This window comes from Ursus arctos, unplaced genomic scaffold (genome assembly GCF_023065955.2).
Source record: "Ursus arctos isolate Adak ecotype North America unplaced genomic scaffold, UrsArc2.0 scaffold_5, whole genome shotgun sequence".
NCBI lineage: Eukaryota > Metazoa > Chordata > Mammalia > Carnivora > Ursidae > Ursus > Ursus arctos.
The window spans coordinates 45,943,250-45,968,708 of NW_026623067.1; the positions used below are offsets into that span (position 1 = coordinate 45,943,250).

The following is a 25,459-nucleotide window of genomic DNA, read 5'->3' on the forward strand; positions in this document are numbered from 1 at the left end:
TAATAAAGATTAGTGCAGAAATCAATGAAATAGAAACCAAAAGAACAGTAGAACAGATCAACAAAACTAGGAGCTGGTTCTTTGTAAGAATTAGTAAGACAAATAAACCCCTGGGCAGACTTAGCAAAGAGAAAAGAGAAACAACTCAAATAAATAAAATCATGAATGTAAAAGGAGAGATCACAACCAACACCGAAGAAATACAAACAATTATAAGAACATATTATGAGTAACTATATGCCAACAAATTGGGCAATCTGGAAAAAACGGATGTATTCCTGGAAACTTATAAACTACCAAAACTGAAATAGAAAGAAATAGTAAACCTGAACAGACTGATAACCAGCAAGGAAATTGAAGCAGTAATCAAAACTCTCCCAACAAACGAGAGACCTGAGCCAGGTGGCTTCTCAGAGGAATTCTACCAAACATTTAAAGAAGAATTAATACCTATTCTGAAGCTGTTTCAAAAAAACAGAAATGGAAGGAACACTTCCAAACTCTTTTTATGAGGCCAGAATTACCTTGATCCCAAAACCAGACAAAGACCCCACCAAAAAGGAGAATTACAGACCAATATCCTTTTTTTTTTTTTTTTTAAAGATTTTATTTATTTATGTGACAGAGAGACAGCCAGTGAGAAAGGGAACACAGCAGGGGGAGTGGGAGAGGAAGAAGCAGGCTCATAGCGGAGTAGCCCGATGTGGGACTCGATCCCGGTACGCCGGGATCACGCCCTGAGCCAAAGGCAGCCGCTTTAATGACTGCGCTACCCAGGCGCCCCTACAGACCAATATCCTTGATGAACATGGATGCCAAATACTCACTAAGATCCAAGCCAATACGATCCAACAGCACACTGAAAAGATTATTCACCATGACCAGGTGGGGTTCATTCCTGGGATGCAAGCATAGTTCAACATCCACAAAATCAGTCAGTGCGGTACACATTACTATGAGAAAGGACAAGAACCATATGATCCTCTCAGTAGATGCAGAAAAAGCATTGGACAACGTACCACATCCGTTCTTGATTAAAACTCTTCATAGTGTAGGGACAGAGGAAACATACCTCAATATCATAAACTGCATATACGAAAAGCCCACAGTGAATATCATTCTCAATGGGGAAAAACTGAGAGCTTTTCCCCTAAGGTCAGGAACATGGCAGGGATATCCACTATCAGCACAGTTGTTCAACAGAGTACTAGAAGTCCTAGCCTCAGCAATCAGACAATACAAAGAAACAAAAGGCATCAGAATCAGCAAAGAAGAAGTCAAATGCTCACTCTTTGCAGATGACATGATACTCTATGTGGAAAACCCAAAAGACTCCACCTCTAAGTTGCCAGAACTCATACAGGAATTCAGCAAAGTGGCAGGATATAAAATCACTGCACAGAAATCAGCTGCATTTCTATACACTAACAATGAGACAGAAGAAAGAGAAATTAAGGAGTCGATCCCATTTACAATTGTACCCAAAACCATAAGCTACTTAGGAATAAACCTAGTGAAAGAGGCAAAGGATCTGTACTCAGAAAACTACAGAACGCCCATGAAAGAAATTGAGGAAGACACAAAGAAATGGAAAAACATTCCATACTCATGGATTGGAAGAACAAATATTGTTAAAATGTCTATGCTACCCAAAGCAATCCACACATTCAGTGCAATCCCTATCAAAACACCATCAACTTTTTTCACAATGCTAGAACAAATAATCCTAAAATTTGTATGGAACCAAAAAGATCCCAAATAGTCAAAGGAATGTTGAAAAACAAAATCAAAGCTGGTGGCATCACAATCCCAGGCTTCAAGCTCTATTACAAAGCTGTAACCATCAGAACAGTATGGTACTGGCACAAAAACAGACACATAGATCCATGGAACAGAATAGAGAACCCAGAATGGATCCTCAACTTTATGGTTAACTGATCTTCAACAAAGCAGTAAAAAATATCCAATGGAAAAGACAGTCTCTTCAAAAAATGGTTGGGAAAATTGGACAGTCACATGCAGAAGAATGAAACTGGACATTTCCTTACACCATACACGAAAATAGACTCAAATTGGATGAAAGACCTAAATATGAGACAGGAATCCATCAAAATCCTAGAGGAGAACACAGGCCTCAACCACAGCAACTTCTTGCTAGACACATCTCCAAAGGCAAGGGAAACAAAGGTAAAAATGAACTACTGGGGCTTCATCAAGATAAAAAGCATTTGCAAAGGAAACAGTCGACAAAACCAAAAGACAACCGACAGAATGGGAGAAGATATTTACAAATATCTTATCAGATAAAAGGCTAGTATCCAAAATCTATAAAGAACTTATCAAACTCAATACCCAAAGAACAAATAATCCAATCAAGAAATGGGCAGAAGACAAGAACAGACATTTCTCCAAAGAGACATACAAATGGCCAACAGATACATGGAACAATGCTCAACATCATTTGGCATCAGGGAAATACAAATCAAAACCACAATGAGATATACCTCACACTGGTGAGCATGGCTAAAATTAACAAGTCAGGAAACAACAGATGTTGGCAAGCATGCAGAGAAAGGGGAACACTCTAACACTGTTGGTGGGAATGCAAACTGGTACAGCCACTCTGGAAAACAGTATGGAAGTTCCTCAAAAAGTCGAAAATAGCATTACCCTACAACCCAGCAATTGCACTACTAGGTATTTACCCCAAAGATACAAATGTAGTGATCCAAAGGGGCACCTGCACCCCAATATTTATAGCAGCAATGCCCACAACAGCCAAACTATGGAAAGAGCCTGATGTCCATCGACAGACGAATGAATAAAGCAGCTGTGGTATGTATGTATGTATGTATGTATGTATGTATGTATGTATGTGTGTGTGTATATATATATATATATATACACACACACAATTCTAAAATTTGTATAGAATCAAAAAAGACCCCAAAGAGCCAAAGGAATGTTGAAAAAGAAAAGCAAAGCTGGGAGCATCACAATTCCAGACTTTAAGCTGTATTACAAAGCTGTAATATCAAGACAGTATGGTACTGGTACAAAAAAAGACACAGAGATCAACACAACAGAACAGAAAATCAAGAAATGGACCCACAATTATGGTCAACTGATCTTCAACAAAGCAAGAAAGAATATCCAATGGAAAAAAGACAGTCTCTTCAACAAATAGTGTTGGGAAATTTGGACAGCCACATGCAGAATGAAACTGGACCACTTTATTACACCATACCAAAAAAAAAAAAAAAAAAAAGGATTCAAGACCTAAATGTGAGACAGGAAACCATCAAAATCCTAGAGAGGGGGGTGCCTGGGTGGCATAGTCGTTAAGCGTCTGCCTTCGGCTCAGGGCGTGATCCCAGCATTCTGGGATCGAGCCCCACATCAGGCTCCTCCGCTAGGAGCCTGCTTCTTCCTCTCCCACTCCCCCTGCTTGTGTTCCCTCTCTCGCTGGCTGTCTCTATCTCTGTCAAATAAATAAATAAAATCTTAAAAAAAAAAATCCTAGAGGAGAACAAAGGCAGCAACCACTTTGACCTCGGCCACAGCAACTTCTTACTAGCTATGTCTCCAGAGGCAAGGGAAACAGAAGCAAAAATGAATTACCAGGACTTCATGAAGATAAAAAGCTTCTGCACAGTGAAGGAAACAATCAATGAAATTTAAAAAAAAAAGTGTTAGTATCCAAAACCTATAAAGAGCTTACCAAACTCAACACCCAAAAAACCACATAATTCAGTAAAGAATTGGGCAGAAGACATGAACCGACATTTCTCCAAAGACATACAGATGGCTAAAAGACACATGAAAAGATGCTCAACATCACTCATGATTAGGGAAAAACAAATCAAAACTACAATGAGATATCACCTCACACCTATAGGAATGTCTAAAATGAAAAACACAGGAAACAACAGATGTTGTCAAAGATGCAGAGAAAGGGGAACCCTCTTACACTATTGGTGGGAATGCAAACTGGTGCACTCTGGAAAACAGTATGCAGGTCCATCAAAAAGTTAAAAATAGAACTACCCTACAATCCAGCAATTGGACCACTAGATATTTACCCAAAAGATACAAAAATACTGATTTGAAGGGACACATGCATCCCAATGTTTATAGCAGCATTATCAACAATAGCCAAATTATGGGAAAAGCCCAAATGCCCATTGATGGATGAATGGATAAAGAAGTTGTATGTATGTATACACATACACACACACACACACACACACACACACGAATATTACTCAGCCATAAAAAAGAATGAAATCTTGCCATTTGCATCAATGTGGGTGGAGGTAGAGTGTATTATGGTAAGTGAAACAGTTAGTCAGAGAAAGAAATCCGTCATATGATTTCATCCATGTGTTTTGTAAACAGAACAGATGAACATAGGGAGAAAAAAAGAGAGGCAAACCATAAAACAGACTCTTGGGGCATGGCTCAGTCAGTTAAGCACTGGATTCTTGGTTTCAGCTCAGGGTCGTGAGATTGAGCCCCACGTTGGAATCTGTGCTCAGCACAGAGCCTGCTTAAGATTCTTTTCCCCCTCTCTCTCCCTCCCCCCTGCATCTCTCCCCTCATTCTCTCTTTTTCTCTATTTCTAGGATAAATAAATAAATAAAATCTTAAAACAAAAACAAAAAACCAGACTCTTACCTACAGAGAACAAACTGAGGGTTAGTGGAGGGGAGATGGGCAGGGGGATGGGCTAAACAGGTGACAGTTATTAAGAAGAACATGTGTTGTGATGAGCACTGGATGTTTTACGTAAGTGATGAATCACTACATTCTACTCCTGAAAATAACATTCCACTATATGTTAACTAACTGGAATTTAAATAAAAGCATGAAACAAACAAAAAGAAAAAGAAAAAGAAAGAAAGAAAGGTCTAAAATCAGTGACGTAAGGTTCTAATTATGAAGCTCAAAAAAGAGTAAAACCAAAGAAAGTAGAATGTATAAAATACAGAACAGAAATTAACAAAACAGAAAATAGACAAACAGAAGAGGAAATTAATAAAGCCAAAAACTCGGTGCGCCTGGGTGGCACAGCGGTTAAGCGTCTGCCTTCGGCTCAGGGCGTGATCCCAGCGTTATGGGATCGAGCCCCACATCAGGCTCCTCCACTATGAGCCTGCTTCTTCCTCTCCCACTCCCCCTGCTTGTGTTCCCTCTCTCGCTGGCTGTCTCTATCTCTGTCAAATAAATAAATAAAATCTTTTTTAAAAAAATAAATAAATAAAGCCAAAAACTCTTTCTTTGAAAAAAAAAAAAAAGATTACTCCAGTTACAATGAGAAAGGAAACACAAACCACCAAAATCAGAAATGAAAATGGGTTTCTCACTATAGATCATATAGACATTAAAGGGACAATATGACTATATTTGTGAAACCTTTATGCCAAGCAACTTGCCAGATTAAATGAACAAATTCCATGAAAAATATCTTATCAAACTTGAAAGAAGATGAAACAGAAATTTTCGATAGCACTATATCTTTCAGAGAAATTGAATTCAGGAGGGGGGTATCAGGATGGCAAAGTAGGAAGATCCTGAGCTTATTTCCTCCCATGGATATACCAACAACTACAACTACATACAAAATAACTCCCTCTGAAGACAAACTGAAGACTACCAGAACAGATCTTCTACAACTACAGATAGAAAGAAAAAGCCACATCAAGATGGGTGGGAGAGGCAGAGATGTGATCTAGTCAGGACCCACAGACCCTGCAGGAGGGATACCACAAATATACAGGCCCTCAAAGAGGAACATCCACATCTGGGATCCACATCTGGATCCCCGGTCAAGAAACATGTGTTGGGAAAATGAGTCCCCATAACACCTGGCTTTGAAAACCAGTGGTGCTTATGTATGGGAGACCCAGAAGGCAGTAGGAAACTTAAAGGGCAAGTGCATAATCTCACTCACTCCAAGTTCCAGAGCAGAGGCAGCAGTTGGGAAAGCACCTGGGTTACATGGAAAGGAGTTCCATTCACCAATTTTAGGACATGTGCCAGAGGGGCAGGGATCTGTTAGAACATTCTCCAAAGAGTAGAGTGTTAACAGGTACTTTTTTATTCATTTCCCTTCTACCTAGCTGGTCCAGCCTGGCAGCAGCCATTTCTGACACTCTACCTACTGTGCTAGTACGAATCACCTGGCTCCAGCCTTCCTCTGCAGACTTCACCAGCCCAACTTGCCTGCCCCCACCTGGCACCCCCCAAAGCAGTTCCCACCTGGCCACACCTAGAGATGGAGGCAGCTGTATCAGAGCCCCAGCCTCCTCATTACCCCATCCCTATCAAGCAACCTCTATCCCAGGGGAAAGAGCCAAACGCTAGAGGATCTGCAACAGCCATGGCTGGACCTCACGGCTAACCACAGTGGAGGCCTATGCCATTCACACACATGCCCACAGCTGTGGCTCCAGGACTTCACAGCCAACTGCACGAGGCGCCAACCGTGCACACAAGCATGCTCACAGTAGTTACGGCCTGGATTCTCAGTCAGACAGGCTGGGGACCAGACCCACTCACAGGCACATCCATAGCCGATGTGGATAGGTCTCACAGAAAGCTTCACGGGGAAACAGCCCTGCACACCAGTTGAGTCCACACCAAGATACAACAGGAGGGTACCTGCAGCCCAAACAGGGGAGACCACTAGGGCACCTGGCTCAAGTAATGAGGGGTTGGGAGTGGGGGTGCACAGCTAAGCCTGACAGGATACCTTCTGTATAAAGCCACTCCTTCAAAACTCAAAGATATTACTGATCTACCCAATACAAAGAAACAAACACAGAGAATTAGGCGAAAGGAGGAGACAGAGGAGTAAGTTCCAACAAAAGAACAAGACAAAATCTCAGAAAAAGAACTAAAGAAAAGAGAGATAAGCAATAAACCTGATAAAGGTTCAAAGTAATGTTCATAAGATGCTCACCAAACTCAGGAGAAGAATGGATGAACACACTGAGAACTTCAACAAACACATACAAAATACAAGAAGAATCAATCAGAGCCCAAGAATAACTGAAGTGAAAAACACACTAAAATAAAACAACAGCAGATGAGATGATCCACAAGAATGGATCAGAAACCTGGAAGACAAGGTAGTGGAAATCACCCAATTGGAACAGCAAAAGGAAAAAATATTAAAAAAAAAAAAAACAATGAGGACAGTTTAAGGGACCTGTGGGACAACATTCCCAGCAACAACATGCTGGGAAGCATAGGAGCATTTGCATAGTGGGTCCCAGAGGAAGAGAGACATAAGGGGGTAGAAAACCTATTTGAAGAAATAATGACAGAATATTTCCCTAATGTGGTAAAGGAAAGAGACAACCCATTCCACGAAGCACAGAGACCCAAACAAGATGAACCCAAAGAGACCCACACCAAGATATATTATAATTAGTGTCAATACTTAAAGACAAAATTTTAAAAGCAGCAATAGAAAAGCAACTAGTTATATATAAGGGGACCCCCCCCCCCAAAAGACTATCAGGTGATTTTTCAGATTTCACAGGCCAGAAGGACGCTGCACAATATGTTGGAAGTGTTGAAAGGAAAACACTTATAAAAAGAATACTCTACCTGACAAAGTTATCACTCAGAATTGAAGAAGAGATAAGGATCTTCCCAGATAAGCAAAAGTTAATGGAGTCCATCAACCTCAAACCAGTCTTACAAGAAACATTAAGAGAACTTTTTTAAATGAAAAAGAAAAGGCCATAACAAGAAATAAGAAAATGTGAAAGAAAAAAATGTCACTGGTAAAGGTAAAAATACAATAAAGATAATGGATCAACCAACTCAACAGCTACTTACCAAGGTTAAAAGCCAAAAGTAGGAAAATCATCTAGACCTATAATAATTAAAGGATACACAAAATAATAATATGTAAAATATAACATCAAAAACATAAAATGTTGGGGAGGTAACCGTAGAGTTTTTAACTTGAACTTAAATGAGCTTGAACTTAAATGACCATCAACTTAAAACAGACTGCTATAACATAGGATGTTACATATGCATCTCTTGTTATATATGAACCACAAAACTAAATAGTATAAATAACAGATACACAAAAAATAAACAAAAAGGAATGCAAAAATAATACTGAGGAAAGTCACCAATTCACAAAGGAAGACAGCAAGAGAAGAAAGGAACACAGAACAGCAATAACAATCAGAAAACAATTGTCAAAACAGCAATAAGTACAAATCTATCAATAATAAATGTAAATGAACAAAATGCTCCAATCAAAAGACATAAGGTGGGGGTGCATGGGTGGCTAAGCTGGTTAAGTGTCTGCCTTCAGCTCAAGTCATGATCTCCAGATCCTGGGATCAAGCCCCACATCGGGCTTCCTGCTCAGCAGGGAGTCTGCTTTTGTCTCTCTCTCTCTCTCTCTCTCTCCCTCTACCCCTCCCCACCACTCATTCTCTCTCTCTCAAATAAATAAATAAAATCTTAAGGTGAGAGAATGGATAAAAAGAAAAAAACAAGACCCATTTATAGAGTGCCTACAAGAGACTCACTTCAGATCAAAAGACACACAGACTAAAAGTGAAAAGAGAGAAAAAGATATTCCATACAAATAGAAGCAAAAAGAAAGCTGGAGTAATACTTATATCACACAAACACACTGTAAGACACTTCCTGTAACTAAAGACAAAGAATGGCATTACAAAAGATAAAAGGGACACAGCACTTTAAACATCTATGCACCCAAAACAGGGGCACCTAACACATAAAGCAAATATTAACAGACACAAAGGCAAAAATTGACAGTAATAAAATAACAGGAGGGGACTTTAACACCCCACCTACATGGATGGATAGATCATTCAGACACAAAATAAACAAGGAAACAGTGGTTTTAAATGAGATGTTATACCAGATGGACTTAAAAGATATACAGAGCATGCCATCCCAAAACAGCAGACTATACATTCTTTCATGTGTATGTGAAATAGTCTCCAGATAGATCACATATTAGGCCACAAAACAAGTCTCAATGAATTTAAGAAGACTGAAATCACATCAAGCATCTTTTCTGACCACACAGGATGAAACTAGAAATCACATGCTAGAAAAGAAAAAAGGGGGAAAAAAAAACTAGAAAAAACACCAGGGCTGGAGATTAAGATGGCGGAGGAGTAGGGGACCCCTTTTTCAGCCAGTCCCCTGAGTCGAGCTGGATAGGTACCAGACCGTCCTGAACATCCACAGAATCAGCATGAGACGCAGGAAGATACATCTGGATCTCTACAAATGAACATCTCCAGCACTGAGTATTGAGGTACGAAGCGGGGAGCCGTGAAACCACGCACAGATATCGGAAGATAAATGGAAGGGGGAGAGAGCCGCCGCGTTCGGGCGCCGGGAAGCGGTAGCCACCTGCACGGGGGAGTGGGCAGACTCGCCGAGGGCACCTGCGAGAGAGCAGACTGAGACCGTAAGCTGGGGAAACGCTTGCCACCAGACTTCTCACGGAGCTCCGGTGCGCTCACTGGAACCAGACTGAGACCGGGAGCTCTGGAACACGTGGGGGCGGCTGGCGGTGCTAGAAACACAAAGGACAGAGATGCACTGGCCCTGGAAGTGAGGGCTGGGACGCCGGGTGTGGGGCGCACATCCCGGGACGCTGCAGGGTTGAGCAGCACCAACAGAAACAGAGTTAAAGTGGCCAGAAAATCAGTGGAGAACGGTCCGCCATCCCTCTGTTCTGAGACAGAGGCTGAGATTCAGCTACTGCTGCTCTGACTCTAAGAGGCATAGCAAACCGCCAGGGAAAGCCGCCAGAGAACAAAAGCCTGGAAATACCGGCTCACAGTGTGCCCTTGCCCGTCCCACCTTGCAGGGGACACGGAGACTCTACCCAAACAGGGTTGCCTGAGTACCGGCGCGGCAGGCCCTTCCCCCAGAAGGCAGGCAGAAAAATCAAGAAGCCCACATCCCTAAGGTCCCTATAAAACAAGAGCGCACTGCCTGGGTCCCGATCAATAATTTGGGATCTGGACAACCCCGCATCCTCTCCTCATCAGAATGACAAGAAGGAGAAAAACGCCCCAGCAAAGAAAAGACAATGAGTCTGTGGCCTCTGCCACAGAATTAATGGATATGGATATAACGAAATTACCAGAAACGGAATTCAGAGTAACAATGGTCAAGATGATGTGTAGACTTGAAAAAAGTATTAACGAAAATGTTAATGAGAATATAGAATCTCTAAGGGCGGAAATGACAGCAAATCTGGCAGAAATTAAAAATTCTATGAGCCAAATGCAGTCAAAACTAGAGGCTCTAACGGTCAGGGTGAATGAGGCAGAAGAACGTATCAGCTAATTGGAGGATGGGTTAGAAGAGAAAGCTAAAACAGAATCTGGACTTAAAAAAATAAATCTCCCGTAGGTTACGGGAGATTACTGACTCAATGAAACGTTCCAATGTCAGAATCATCGGCATCCCTGAGGGGGTGGAGAAAAACAGAGGTCTAGAAGAGATATTTGAACAAATTGTAGCTGAAAACTTCCCTAGTCTAGCAAAGCAAACAAACATTCGTGTCCAAGAGGCAGAGAGGACCCGTCCCAAGCTCAACCACGACAAACCTATGCCATGTCACGTCATAGTGCATTTCGCAAATATTAGATCCAAGGATACAGTATTGAAAGCGGCCAGGGAAAAGAAATTACTCACATACCAAGGCAAAGGTATCAGAATTACGTCAGACCTGTCTACACAGACCTGGAATGAGAGAAAGGCTTGGGGGGGCATTTTTAAAGCTCTTTCAGAGAAAAACATGCAGCCAAGGATCCTTTATCCAGCAAGGCTGTCATTCAGAATTGATGGAGAAATAAAGACATTTCAGAATCGCCAGTCATTGACCAATTTCGTAACCACGAAACAGACTCAGCCTCTGTCTCAGAACAGAGATATTACGGGGGGTTCTATAAAAGTAAAAAGGCCCCAAGAGTGACACAGAACAGAAAGTCACAATCTATAGAAACAAAGACTTTACTGGCAACATGGCGTCATTAAAATCATATCTCTCAATAATCACTCTCAATGTGAATGGCCTAAACGCTCCCATAAACGCCACAGGGTTGCAGATTGGATAAAAAGACATGACCCATCCATTTGCTGTCTACAAGAGACTCGTTTTGAACCTAAAGATACATTCAGACTGAAAGTAAAGGGATGGAATACCATCTTTCACATCAATGGACCTCAAAAGAAAGCTGGGGTAGCAATTCTCATATCAGACAGATTGGATTTTAAACTAAAGACTACAGTTAGAGACACAGAAGGGCACTATATTATTCTTAAAGGATGTATCCAACAAGTGGATATGACAATTATAAATATAAATATAAATATATATGCCCCCAATAGCAGCAAGATACACAAGCCAATTCTTAACCACAATAAAGAGACATATAGATAAAAATACGCTAATAGTAGGGGACCTCAACACTCCACTATCAGCAACAGACAGATCACCTAAGCAAGAAATCAGCAAAGAAACAAGAGCTTTGAATGCCATACTCAATGAGTTGGACCTCATGGATATATATAGAACACTACACCCCAGAACCAAAGAATACTCATTCTATTCTAATGCCCATGGAACATTCTCAAGAATAGACCATGTTCTGGGACACAAAACAGGTCTCAACCGATACCAAAAGACTGAAATTATTCCCTGCATATTCTCAGACCACAACGCTTTGAAATTGGAACTCAACCGCAAGGAAAAATTTGGAAGAAACACAAACACTTGGAGACTAAGAACCATCCTACTCTGGAATTAATTGATAAACCAGGATATCAAAAATCAATTTAAACAATTTATGGAGACCAACGAGAATGAAAACACAATGGTCCAAAACCTATGGGATACTGCAAAGGCAGTCCTAAGGGGGAAATACATAGCCATCCAAGCCTCACTCAAAAGAATAGGAAAATCTAAAATGCAGTTTTTATATTCTCACCTCAAGAAGCTTGAACAGCAATAGAGGGACAGGCCTAATCCACGCACGAGGAAGCAGCTGACCAAGATTAGAGCAGAAATCAATGAATTAGAAACCAGGAGTACAGTAGAGCAGATCAACAGAACTAGAAGCTGGTTCTTTGAGAGAATCAATAAAATTGACAAATCACTGGCAAGACTTATCCAAAAAAATAGAGAAAGGACCCAAATTAATAAAATTATGAATGAAAAAGGAGAGGTCACAACCAACACCAATGGTTTGGAAGGATTATTAGAAACTTTTATCAACAGATTTATGCCAATAAATTAAGCAATCTGGAAGAGATGGAGGACTTCCTGGAAACCTATAAACTACCAAGACTGAAACAGGAAGAAATTGATTTTTTAAACAGGCCCAATAATTATGAAGAAATTGAAACAGTGATAAACAACCTTCCAAAAAACAAAACTCCAGGCCCGGATGGTTTTACTGGGGAATTCTACCAAACATTCAAAGAAGAAATAATACCTATTCTCCTAAAGCTATTTCAAAAAATAGGAACAGAATGGGGCGCCTGGGTGGCACAGCGGTTAAGCATCTGCCTTTGGCTCAGGGCGTGATCCCGGCGTTATGGGATCGAGCCCCACATCAGGCTCCTCCGCTATGAGCCTGCTTCTTCCTCTCCCACTCCCCCTGCTTGTGCTCCCTCTCTCACTGGCTGTCTCTAACACTGTCAAATAAATAAATAAAATCTTTAAAAAAAAAAAAAAAGGAACAGAAGGAAAGCTACCAAACTCATTCTATGAGGCCAATATTACCTTGATCCCCAAACCAGGCAAAGACCCCATCAAAAAGGAGAATTACAGACCGATTTCCCTAATGAATATGGACGCCAAAATCCTCAACAAGATCCTGGCTAATAGAATCCAACAGTATATTACAAGGATTATCCATCATGACCAAGCGGGATTCATCCCTGGGATGCAAGGGTGGTCCAACATTCGCAAATCAATCAGTGTCATAGATTTTATCCAGAAAGAAAAATTCAAAAATCATATGATTCTCTCAATAGATGCAGAAAAAGCATTTGACAAAATACAGCATCCTTTCCTGATTAAAACCCTTCAGAGTGTAGGGATAGAGGGTACATTCCTCAATCTCATAAAAACCATCTATGAAAAGCCTACAGCAAATATCATTCTCAATGGGGAAAAGCTGGAAGCCTTTCCCTTAAGATCAGGAACTCGACAAGGATGCCCACTCTCGCCACTATTATTCAACATAGTACTAGAAGTCCTTGCAACAGCAATAAGACAACAAAAAGGGATAAAAGGTATCCAAATCGGCAAAGAAGAAGTCAAAATGTCTCTCTTCGCAGATGACATGATACTCTATATAGAAAACCCAAAAGAATCCACTCCCAAACTATTAGAAGTTATAGAGCAATTCAGTAACGTGGCGGGATACAAAATCAATGCTCAGAAATCTGTTGCATTTCTATACACAAAAAATGAGACTGAAGAAAGAGAAATTAGGGAATCCATCCCATTTACAATAGCACCAAAAACCATACGTTACCTTGGAATTAACTTAACCAGAGACGTAAAGGGTCTATATTCTAGAAACTATAAATCACTCTTGAAAGACATTGAAGAAGACACAAAAAGATGGAAAAATATTCCATGCTCATGGATTGGAAGAATTAACATAGTTAAAATGTCCACGCTACCCAGACCAATCTACACTTTCAATGCTATCCCGATCAAAATACCAATGACATTTTTCAAAGAACTGGAACAAATAGTCCTTAAATTTGTATGGAACCAGAAAAGGACCCGAATCGCCAAGGAACTGTTGAAAAGGAAAAACAAAGCTGGGGGCATCACAATGCCGGATTTCGAGCTGTACTAAAAGGTGTGATCACAAAGACAGCATGGTACTGGCACAAAAACAGACACATAGACCAATGGAACAGAATAGAAAACCCAGAAATGGACCCTCGGCTCTTTGGGCAACTCATCTTTGACAAAGCAGGAAAAAACATCTGGTGGAAAAAAGTCTCTTCAATAAATGGTGCTGGGAAAATTGGACAGCTACACGCAAAAGAATGAAACTTGACCACTCTCTTACACCATACACAAAGATAAACTCCAAATGGATGAAAGACCTCGATGTGAGACAGGAATCCATCAAAATCCTAGAGGAGAACATAGGCTGCAACCTCTTTGACATCGGCCACAGCAACTTTTTTCATGACACATCTCCAAAGGCAAGAGAAACAAAAGATAAAATGAACTTGTGGGACTTCATCAAGATAAAAACTTCTGCACAGCCAAGGAAACAGTCAAAAAAAAAAAAAACTAAGAGGCAGCCCACGGAATGGGAGAAGATTTTTGCAAATGACATTACGGATAAAAGACTGGTATCCAAGATCTACAAAGAACTTCTCAAACTCAATACATGAGAAACAAATAATCAAATTAAAAAATGGGCAGATGATATGAACAGACACTTTTGCAATGAAGATATACAAATGGCTAACAGACACATGAAAAAATGTTCAAAATCATTAGCCATCAGGGAAATTCAAATCAAAACCACATTGAGATACCACTTTACGCCAGTTAGAATGGCAAAAATAGACAAGGCAAGAAACAACAATTGTTGGAGAGGATGTGGAGAAAGGGGATCCCTCTTACATTGTTGGTGGGAATGCAAGTTGGTACAGCCACTTTGGAAAATAGTGTGGAGGTCCCTTAAAAAGTTTAAAATTGAGCTACCCTATGACCCAGCCATTGCACTACTGGGTATTTACCCCAAAGATACAGATGTAGTGAAGAGAAGGGCCATATGCACCCCCATGTCCATAGCAGCATTGTCTACAATAGCTAAATTGTGGAAGGAGCCGAGATGCCCTTAAACAGATGACTGGATTATATATACAATGGAATACTACTCAGCCATCAAAAAGAATGATTTCACAACATTTGCAGCAACACGGAAGGGACTGGAGGAGATAATGCTAAGCGAAATAAGTCAAGCAGAGGAAGACAATTATCATATGGTTTCACTCATTTATGGAACATAAGAAGTAGGAAGATCGGTAGAAGAAAGGGAAGAAGGAAGTGGGGGTGAAGGGGGAATGAACCATGAGAGACTATGGACTCTGGGAAACAAGCTGAGGGCTTCAGAGGGGAGGGGGGTGGGGGACTGGGACAGGCCGGTGATGGGTATTAAGGAGGGCATGTATCGCATGGTGCACTGGGTGTTATATGCAAGTAATGAATCATGGAACTTTACCTCAAAAACTGTATGGGATGTACTGTATGGTGACTAACATAATAAAAAATTATTATTAAGAAAATAAATAACTAAAAAAATAAAAATTAAAAAGTTAAAAAATGGCAGAAGACCCAAGTAGACATTTTTTCCAAAGAAGATATACATATGGCCAACAAACACATGAAAAGATGCTCAAAGTCACTAATCTTCAGGGAAATTAAAATCAAAGCCACAATGGAATATCACCTCTCACCTGTTAGAATGGCTATTCTGAAATAGATAAGAAATAACAAGTGCTGGCTAGGCTGTAGAGAAAAGGAAATCCTCATGCACTGTTGGTGGGAATGTAAATTAGCACAACTATTGTGAAAAACAGTATGGAGGTTCCTCAAAAGATTAAAAATAGGCACGCCTGGATGGCTCAGTCAGTTAAATGTTTGTCTTCTGCTGAGGTCATGATCCAGGGTCCCGGGACTAAGTCTCCCAGTGAGCTTCCTGCTTCTCCCTCTGCCAGCCACTTCCCTTGCTCATGAGCTCTCTCTCTGTATCTGACAAAATCTCTAAAAAAAAAAAATTAAAAACAGAACTACCACATGATCCAGCTATTCTACAGCTGGGTATTATTTATCCAAAGAAAATGAAAACACTTATTAGAAAAGATATATGCACCCCTATGTTCACTGCAACATCATTTACAACAGCCACGACACGGAAACCATTGAAGTATCCATCAATGGATGAATGGATAAAGAAATCGTGGTGCATACATACAATGGAATATTATTCAGCCATTAAAAAGGAAATCTTGCCATTTGGAACAACAAAGATGAACCCTGAGGGTAACATGCTAAGTGAAAGAAGACAGAGAAAGACAAATAATATATGATTTCATTCATATGTGGAATCTAAAAAACAAAACAAAATAAAATAAGCTCATAGGGAACAGATTGATGGTTGCCAGAGGATGCCCAGGAACTGGAGGGTAGGTGGTGGTTATAAGTAAGATCTGGTGATGTAATAATGTACAGTGTGGTGACTACAGGTAACAATACTGTATATTTGAAAGTTGCTGAGAGTAAATCTTAAAAGTCCTCATCACAAGAAAAAAGATTGTTAACTATGTATGGTGACCAATGTTAAAAAGATTTATTGTGGTGATCATTTTGCAATATATACAAATACAGAATCATTATGTTGCACACGTAAAACTAATATAGTTTATAAGTCATTATACATCAATCAATCAATAATAAATAGGGTCTATGCAAAATGGTCCCCTGTACTGGATGAACAACAAAGATGATTACACTACATGATAAAAATTTTAAAAACACTGGAAATATATACAAAAACTTTTTTTAAAAGTGTATTACTATAGGTAAATATTCTAGTTCTTTTCAGTTCCTTTTAAGTTTAGAGAACATAAAAATCACTTTCTTTGAATGCCATTTATTAATACAACCTGGAACTGAATCGAACCCATTTAGCAAATCAGGTAAATCTGCAGGATGCCAATTTACCAAACACAACACCTGACTGCAGAGCCTCTACAGTTTGCCAACATCCTACATTATATTAGAGTGAAATAGAGACCTTGGCAGATATTCTTTCTCTCTTTGTATTCCTTTTTGGAATTGAACAAATTAGTCCTAAAGCCACCTGCCTTTACCTGAATTTTCACTAGGTCTCACCTGTTCTATTTAGACTTTTGGTTAGTATTTCACCTTCACTCTCAGGCAAAGAAGAAAGCAGTTTCCGGCCTGAGGAAACGGCACCAACACATTTAATTCTGAATAAACACTTAGTGATTTGAAGATAGTTGCGAGATTCTTGTAGTTTGCATCCACTGGAATTAAGCGTGGTCTAAACTTGTCCTAAGTGGGTGTGTGTGTGCGTGCGTGTGTGTGTAAATACACGAGCGAATGGAGTAAGTAAAGGGGGGATAGAGGGTTCCCTCAGCTCTACGCACCTCTATTTCAGTCAGCTGGGATCAGTAAAGGTGAGGCACAGACGCCACCGGCAACAGGATCCAGCGGAGTACCAGGGCCACGGAGCACAGCACTGAAGGCGGAGACCGAGGAGGGGCGGGACGGCGTGGCCTCCGCTCCTCCCCGGGCCGAGGCGGGCCCGAGGCCGCGACCCACCTCTCCCGCGCTGTGCTCGTCACAGCGCCGCGGGACTGCCATGCCGGCCCGCCTGATGCGGGTCCTGTGGCAGCGATGGCGCCGTTACAAGTACCGCTTCGTTCCTTGGATCGCGCTGAACCTAAATCACAACCCGAGGTGAGAGGGCGAGACCGGTAGACCAGGGGCACCTTCCTTCTGCCCCACGACGCCACCCGGGCCGCTCGACCGGAGGCAAGCGGGCCCTAAGTGGGTGGAGCCTCCGGCGGGCGGAGCTTCAGGCGGCCCCTGGGCCCGAGGCGGGCGGGCCGGTCGTGGGTGGAACCCGAAGAGGGCGGGGCCCGAAGTGGGCGAGGCAGAGGCTCGTGGAGTCTGAGGAGAGCTGGGATACGGACCGGGGCGGGGAGCCTTAGGAGGGTGGGGCCTGTGGCCTAATCTCCCATGGTACCCCGCGCTGCCAGGTCTGCGAGGCGGGCGTTGCCCACCCGCGGAGGCGCGTGTTCTCCTTTAGAGGTCTGTGCTCAGCCGGGCTTGTGTCCCGGCAAAACAGAGACTTTTGGAGAAAAACAAAGCTCTTACAGCGTGGGAGTGCGTGGTCTTCTCTCCGCCAAGGCATAGTTAGGAGCTCGAAATTCCTTAGAAAAGCCAAACCGAGGTTTATTTTCACAGCTCCATAGTTTATCTGGTGAAAGCAGCCCCGCTTGGCTGTGAGGATAGCAGCTTGGACTGACGCATTAAAACGAGCAAAATGCCACTAAAAGCACATCAGAGTGTTGGGTATAGAAGAGTCCATGCTTGAAGACAGGGACCTAGTTGAGTGGGTGGCCGTGGAGTCAGTGTCATTCCCGGCTCTAGTAAGTGGCTTGGTAGTGATTCGGAGTTCACGTAATGCTCGCTTAAATGGGCACCTTAGCTCTACTGAAAGCCAGTTACTAACCAAAGAGCTTTTCCAAAGTTGCATTCGGCGGAAGCATGAATTCAGGGCCATCTTTACTATAGAATTGTGAAGCGGGTATTGCTTTTTTTTAAGAAGTAAAAATAATACCATTATGCAGATAAAAATGATGCAGCCATTAAAGAAGTAAGTACTCTCTGGAGAGAACGTGATAAAGTGTATAATGTTAAATTTGTCTTTGAAATGACACGCCTATAAAAAAAGCCATTGCAATATGAGGATTCTTACGTGATGTTCACGTAATGGCTATGTATGTAGTGGAAAAAAGAACGAGCTCTGTTTCGGCTTCTGGCTCCCCCACTTAACAGTTTTAGGATGTTGGGCAAGCTCCCCAACATCTCCAAGCCTCAGTTTCCCTGTCTGCAAAAAGGAGATAGTGAATGTAGGGACCCAACAGCATTTGGTACAGTTAGAGCCTTCACAAATATTTGCTGTTGTTAACTTGGGTAGGTATTGTCCGGAATTCGGTCACTAGAACTACCCTCCAACAACTCTTTTCTGAACGTCTTAGTTTTATCCTGTTCAGACAAGTGAGAATAATCATCATTAAGGCCTGTGACTCAGAAGGCATGAAGGCATGAAGCCTAGCTTTTGTCAGTTGAAGGGTAGTGAACAGAAACTTTTCCCATTTTCAGGACCCTCCGATATGTTCCAGAGGAATCCAAAGACAAAGTTATCTCAGATGAAGATGTCCTAGGAACATTACTGAAAGTTTTCCAGGCTCTATTCATAAATGATTTCAATAAGCAATCAGATATCTTGACTATGCTTCCAGAAACTGTTAAATCAAAATATCACGACCTACTCTCAGTTCAACATCCAAGGGTGAAACTGCTTGAATACAGACATCAACAGCAAAGTACCTTTAAACCAGAAGAAATTCTTTATAAGACATTGGGTTTCAGTGTTGCCCGAGCAACTAGCTCATTGATTTCTGCTGGAAAAGGTGTCTTCGTTACCAGAGGATCGGTACCAAAAGGCGCGGTTGTATCTATGTATCCTGGTAATGGCACAATTAGTGCTTTGCCAAGAGTTTCCTATTTATCGATTAATATAAGTTCAAGTAAATATATAATCCTATAATCCTTTGAGTAAGGGGTTGAATTGGAGACTCAGATTTCCACAGATTTTTAAATCCTGATTTGGAAATAACCGTGAATTATTTTATGTGTTAGCATTTGTGAGTATTTGTTGGACTAAATGTACTTTTAAGGAAATTTTTGTAATTAATGTTTAAATGTGCAATATAGTATGGCCTACTTTGATAAGGTGAATTACTTACAAAGCATTAGAGAGAATAAGTCAGTAGGCTTACATAATTGGTAACTAAAGGTTAAAATAGTATGGGTTAAAACAGGAAAGATAGAATTTAAACCCATAAATCTTTAAATAAAGACCTTCCTGCCATTTCTACACTTTGAAAGTAAAGCAGCTTCTTTGCAAAAAGACCATTGACTAGAATGCTCAGGAGAGTATGTTATTTGTTAAACTAAGATGATATTATTTGGTGTAGTACAAAATATGTATCAGTGTTTAAGTTAGACCTATGTTTTCAAAAAGTCATTCTACTATTGTCCGATTTTACATGCTTTAGCAAGAAAGTTGGATTCCTCCTACATAACTAACCTAACTCCGTAAAGACTGAATAGAACAAGCCAGCAACAAATGAATACTAAAACAAAGTTAATAAAATAGCATGCCTGGTCATAGGACAGGCCCAGTAAATATTTATTTTGTCCTTTCCTCCATTGCCAGTGAGAAGAGAAACAACCTGAATGTCAGACTCATTTATTTCCGTTTGGTCTGCATTATTTAATGGGTTATTAACAAAATACATTTCTTAAAAGACTTTTTAATAGATGTCAAATCAGAGCCTACTTTAAAAAGCAAAAACAAGACAAAACAAAAAACCCCCACAGCTTTGTTAAACTGAACCTCAAATGTGGTGTTTACATTTTAAATAACCAAAATAGTCACATTTTATTTGGCTGTGTGAACAAGTTGGTCCTCTGCTCCATTTACTATTCAGCACTCTTCAAAGGAGGAAAGTAGCCAAAGAGAATGTGATAATCTAGACTGGAGGTGAAATATTAGAAAAAAGGTAGAGAAATTAAAACAATTTCTTTCATGTTAAATTTATGTTCCAGAGACAGGTCCTTCTGATGTTTATTATTTTTACATATTGTTATGTTTTTTTTCTTATTGTATAATAGGTACAGTATATCAGAAGTATGAGCCAATCTTTTTCCAATCCATTGGAAATCCATTTATTTTTAGATGCCTGGATGGGGTACTCATTGATGGAAATGACAAAGGAATATCAAAAGTTGTATACAGGTAAGTTAGTGCCCATGTTCAAAATCAATATAGGACCAGAGCAAAATGATTATGACCACTAGCCTTTTTACTTTAAATAAAAATCTGCTTAAGCAGCTGTTAAGTGGCCACTCAGTTGCCCTATTGACTAGATAAAACTTTTTTAAGTAAGAAAAAGAAGAAGAAGAAGAAGAAGAAGAAAAGAAACTTTTTTAAGAGAAACTGGACTTGTTCAGTTCTAGGGTTAATTTTGTACTTCTGGATTTTATTGTAAGATGTAAAAGAACAATCTCTTAGCTAATTCTTTCACCTGTTTCAGATCTTGCAGTGGGAGGGATCGACTTGGCCCTTTCAAAATGAGTGATAGTACATGGCTAACATCAGAAATTTGTAATCCACTGGCTGTAGGACAGTATGTCAACAATTGTTCAAATGGTAAGTTGGCATCATGGGTCTGTGAGACAAGATATAAATACATCAGTGGTAATTTTCCTCCTTTGCCCTATGACTGAGTGCCAGAGGCAGTTAAATTTAACATCTTAGCTATTCAGAGCCCATAAGTAAACCATAACATTGTGGGGGCAGATATCAAAGAATCTGGAGAAGTAATTATATACATTAATTGAATAATTTACTGTTTTTCTTCTGGTTTTGCAATAAACATAGGCAATTGATAACTGCTCTTTGGATCATTATTTTAGCATTTTTTTAATAGTTAACTTAGAGGTTATTCTGTCACTGTCTCAGTAGAGCCTTGTAGGTTAAACTAGACTGGTATCCCCTTTCTGTTGCTGCGTGCAAGTCACTTACCTTCCCGTAGGACTTGACTTTCCCAAAGGTTTAAGTTTGATCTGGCTACCTTTAGCATAGGTTTTGGTGCTAGGGAGATGTGAACTTAAAACCAGACTCTTCTACTTAGCCTTTAACCTATCTGAGCCTCTGTAAATAATAGGGGTGTGTGGGTGGCTCAGTCTGTTGAGTGATTTCAGCTCAGGTCATGATCTCAGGGTTATGATACCAAGCCCCAAGTTGAGCCCTGAGTTGGGCTCTGAGCTAGGCAGACAGTCGGCTTGAGATTCTCTGCCTCTGCCCCTCCCCCCACTCACATGTGTGCACTCTCTAAAATAAATTTTTCAAAAAGTAAATAATAAAATTATATATATATATATATATATAAAATCTAGTAATACCTGGAACATAATAGTGATTATTTGAACATGTTCTTATAATTTAGAAAACCACACATCAAGTGTCATAATTCAGTACTGTTTTCCACGACCTTATAAAATGGCTGTTGCTAAAAATTATATACTCGTTTCTAGACAGAGCAGCTAATGTCTGCTATCAGGAATTTGATGTGCCTGCAGTTTTTCCTATAGAGCTGAAGCAATATCTTCCAAACATTGCCTACAGCTGTGACAAACAAAGGTTAGTTAGTTTGTTTTTTTTTTCCTCTCTCCTGTCTTACGCTGTACTTAAAAACATATATTTTCTAGGGCGCCTAGGTGGCTCAGTCGGTTACCGATTACCCACTCTTGGTTTGGGCTCAGGTCATGATCTCAGGGTCCTGGGATTGAGCCCTGCATGGGGCTCCACACTCAGCTGCTCAGCAAGGAGTCTGCTTGTCCCTCTCCAGCCCCCACTGCTCCTCCCCCAGCTCACATGCCTCTCTCTCTCTCTCTCAAATAAATAAATAAATAAACCTTTAAAAAAAATTTTTTTTTTCCCCAAGAAAAAGCTATATAGAGCTTGGGGTAATTTTTTTAGTGAAAAATTATTACTTAAATTTTCATTTTCATCATACCTGAATGTGTTAATGTAGGCATATTTGAAATTTAGAATTTTCCATTAACCTAGCTCATTCTGCTTCCTATTTATCCATTTTTATTCTGTGTGGTACTTTAAAAGTATCAACCTTAAAATTTTTTTCAAGTGACTCTGTTACTTTTCTACTTACAAAATCTTTAAATACATTTTTACTTTAATCTTTTTAAGGATCATGTTCTTCATCTCACTTGAGAGTACCCAGTTGAAGAAAAAAGCCAAATTACATTACTACTTCTTTTGCCCATTTCTCTATTAGGTTTGGAAACTTAACAATGAAAAAAAGATAAATATTCAGAAGATGCACATTTGGGGCGCCTGGGTGGCACAGCAGTTAAGCGTCTGCCTTCGGCTCAGGGCGTGATCCCGGAGTTGTGGGATCGAGCCCCATGTCAGGCTCTTCCTCTATGAGCCTGCTTCTTCCTCTCCCACTCCCCCTGCTTGTGTTCCCTCTCTCGCTGGCTGTCTCTCTCTCTGTCGAATAAATAAATAAAATATTTAAAAAAAAAAAAAAAAGAAGATGCACATTTGTAATGTAAGGTGTACTTTCTATTCATTAAGTGGAAAGTCTACTGAAAGTATTCAAGTAATAATTTCTACATATAAGTAATTCTGTAGAGTTCTTTATCAGCAATGCTATAGGAAGATAGAATCATTACATTATGACAGTGAGCTGCCATTTTACTAGCAAACTTTATTTTGTATGGGCCCCATTAAATTGTCCTTTTAAGATGAATGAGATTTAAAACTTAAGACTGTTTTTCTTTACTTAAAACTTGATAACTTCTCTGTCTCTATTCATGTGTGTTTGTATAGCTAACAGTTGGGGTTTTTTAGCCATATACTCTGGAGTATGATGTCATTACTGTACAACAAGTGTGGGAAACATTAACTGAGTAGGAACATTGAAGGTTATGTATGTCTTGTTGTGTCCATAGAAGTATTTTTTTAAGTTCCAATTTTTTTTTTTTTTGAGAGGGAGAGAGAGAGGAGGGGGAGAGGGAGAGAGAGAATCTTAAGCAGGCTCCATGCCCAGAGCAGAGCCCAACACGGGGCTCAAACCCAGAGATGAAGACCTGAACAGCAATCAAGAGATGCTTAACCAACTGAGCCACTCAGGTGCCCCAGAATGCCAATTAACTTTGAGTAGTGTTTCCAGCTTTGCAGAATACACATATACAAATTAATTTTAAAGTGCTAAACTATAATAAATGTCATTTTAAAATGCTTTTTGTGGGGCGCCTGGGTGGCTCAGTCATTAAGCGTCTGCCTTCGGCTCAGGGCATGATCCCGGCGTTATGGGATCGAGCCCCACATCAGGCTCCTCCACTGGGAGCCTGCTTCTTCCTCTCCCACTCCCCCTGCTTGTGTTCCCTCTCTCTCTGGCTGTCTCTCTCTGTCAAATAAATAAAGAAAATATTTAAAAAATAATAAAAAAATAAAATGCTTTTTGTGATACCAGCTTTGGGAGCCTGAACATAAAAACAGCATTCAGAAGAAGTAGTCAGTTGTATAAAGTTAACTGATTGGTGGTCTTTTTAAATGATATGGAATAGACATAATGTACTTTAACTCCATCAGGGAAAATAAATAAATTAATTAATTTTAAAATGAGTTTTTAAATAAATAAATAATAAAATAACTCCATCAGGGATAAGAGCTATTTCCTCATGGAAGTCAAATAACTAAGACAATAGTAAGAAATTTGAGTAAAATTATGTCTATAAAATCTATATTGTTATATTAAAAATACGAGCTTGGATTTGTTAATACGTAGAACTTTTATATATTTTTCTTTCTGTTTTCAGCCCACTTCGATGTGTCATTCTTGTAGCACTCAGGGACATCAAACAAGGAGAAGAGCTTTTTTCAAACTACTATACAATTGTTAGCTAACTATGAACTAGAAATTACGTTTTCTACTCAGGTATTGAGTTCATTCTACATGTTTTTTGTTCATCGAATCTCCGAGTTCTACCTAGAGAACAAATATTTTGAGGCCTAATTGGAGTGGGAATTTTTTGTTTTATTGATATTAATGTTTTTATGGTAAAAGCTATTTGCTTCATTACAATTTCAAATTTGTAATGCAATTCCAATTTTAATTGGCTTTCCCCTAAATATACAGTAGTTTATTAAATTAAAACCTACTGCCTGAACTTAAAATTTCACTTTTTTTTTTTTTTTGTATATCCCTGTAGTGGTTTATAAAATTCCAGCCAAGCCATCATCATTTCTTACACTGTTGATGTGTACAAACTTCTGTAAAAACTGTATTTTTACATAATAAACTAAAGCAAAAAATACATGTGTTGTCATGAATTGTGTGTGTGTGTGTGTGTGTGTGTGTGTGTGATTTAAGGATTCTTTGAGCTAGGTAAGGGGTATTTGGAATTGGAATTTACTCTTATTTGAACATTCACACACATATACAAAGTTTAAAAGAGTGAGAGAGATGGTTTTAGCATGGAAATACAGTTAAAAGATAGTGGTGGTGGGAGGGACACGTATTCCCATTCTCTTATTTCAGTGCAGAGCGCTGACATTAGTGATGCTCCTGGCCTCTCTCTCCATCTGTTGGAGGAAGAGTGATTTTACGAGATTCTCTCTGGAGAAAAACTAGGCGCCCATGGCCCCGACCCCTCTAGCTCCTTCTCTGTGGGGTCTCTGCCCAGCCAGGGACAGAGCAAGTCTATTCAGAGGTAGAGTATTAGTGAGCTGGCCTGGCCACAGCTCCAAAGCCACCTTCTCCCGTGAATTTCGTTCATAATACTTACTTTGATCTCCATCGACCTGACTCCTGCATCTAACTCTCAGTTCCAAACTTGGATGGAGAGGAGGGTGTTCCTTATTGGACCACTCGAATCCTAACATGGAACCTGAATAACCAGATTCTAACCACCTGAACTGCTACATCAACAGCTTTTCTCACTTCATTTATTGCAATTTCAATAGTCTTC

At 40.1% G+C, this 25,459-nt stretch overlaps 1 protein-coding gene and 1 long non-coding RNA gene across 4 annotated transcripts in view; one reads left to right on the forward strand and one right to left on the reverse strand.

Annotated features, from left to right (window-relative positions):
• LOC113255321 (uncharacterized) overlaps positions 1 to 17,377 on the reverse strand; it is a 66,019-nt gene extending 48,642 nt beyond the window's left edge. For both annotated transcript variants that reach the window (XR_008957457.1, XR_003316248.4), the window contains exon 1: positions 17,251 to 17,377. This is a non-coding gene — a long non-coding RNA (uncharacterized LOC113255321). The remainder of the gene's footprint in view (positions 1 to 17,250) is intronic.
• An 88-nt stretch (positions 17,378 to 17,465) lies between these two features.
• On the forward strand, positions 17,466 to 24,804 carry SETD9 (SET domain containing 9). 2 transcript variants are annotated; one of them, XM_026498940.4, is made up of 6 exons: positions 17,466 to 17,563; positions 18,995 to 19,362; positions 20,573 to 20,696; positions 20,995 to 21,110; positions 21,998 to 22,103; positions 24,308 to 24,798. In XM_026498940.4, the coding sequence occupies exons 1-6, from the start codon at positions 17,466 to 17,468 to the stop codon at positions 24,393 to 24,395; spliced, it is 900 nt and encodes a 299-aa protein (XP_026354725.1). In that variant the 3' UTR covers positions 24,396 to 24,798. The 2 variants fall into 2 exon arrangements, with proteins under 2 accessions (XP_026354725.1, XP_026354726.1); XM_026498941.4 differs by lacking the exon at positions 21,998 to 22,103 and having other exon boundaries at positions 24,308 to 24,804.
• The last annotated feature ends 655 nt before the right edge of the window (positions 24,805 to 25,459 follow it).

Excerpts from the sequence above, each read along its gene's own strand:
- SETD9 (XM_026498940.4), top strand. The coding sequence starts at position 17,466 with ATGCCGGCCCGCCTGATGCGGGTCCTGTGGCAGCGATGGCGCCGTTAC. Across the intron at positions 17,564-18,994 it reads AACCTAAATCACAACCCGAG|GACCCTCCGATATGTTCCAG; the intron begins GTGAGAGGGCGA and ends TCCCATTTTCAG. Across the intron at positions 22,104-24,307 it reads TACAGCTGTGACAAACAAAG|CCCACTTCGATGTGTCATTC; the intron begins GTTAGTTAGTTT and ends TTCTGTTTTCAG.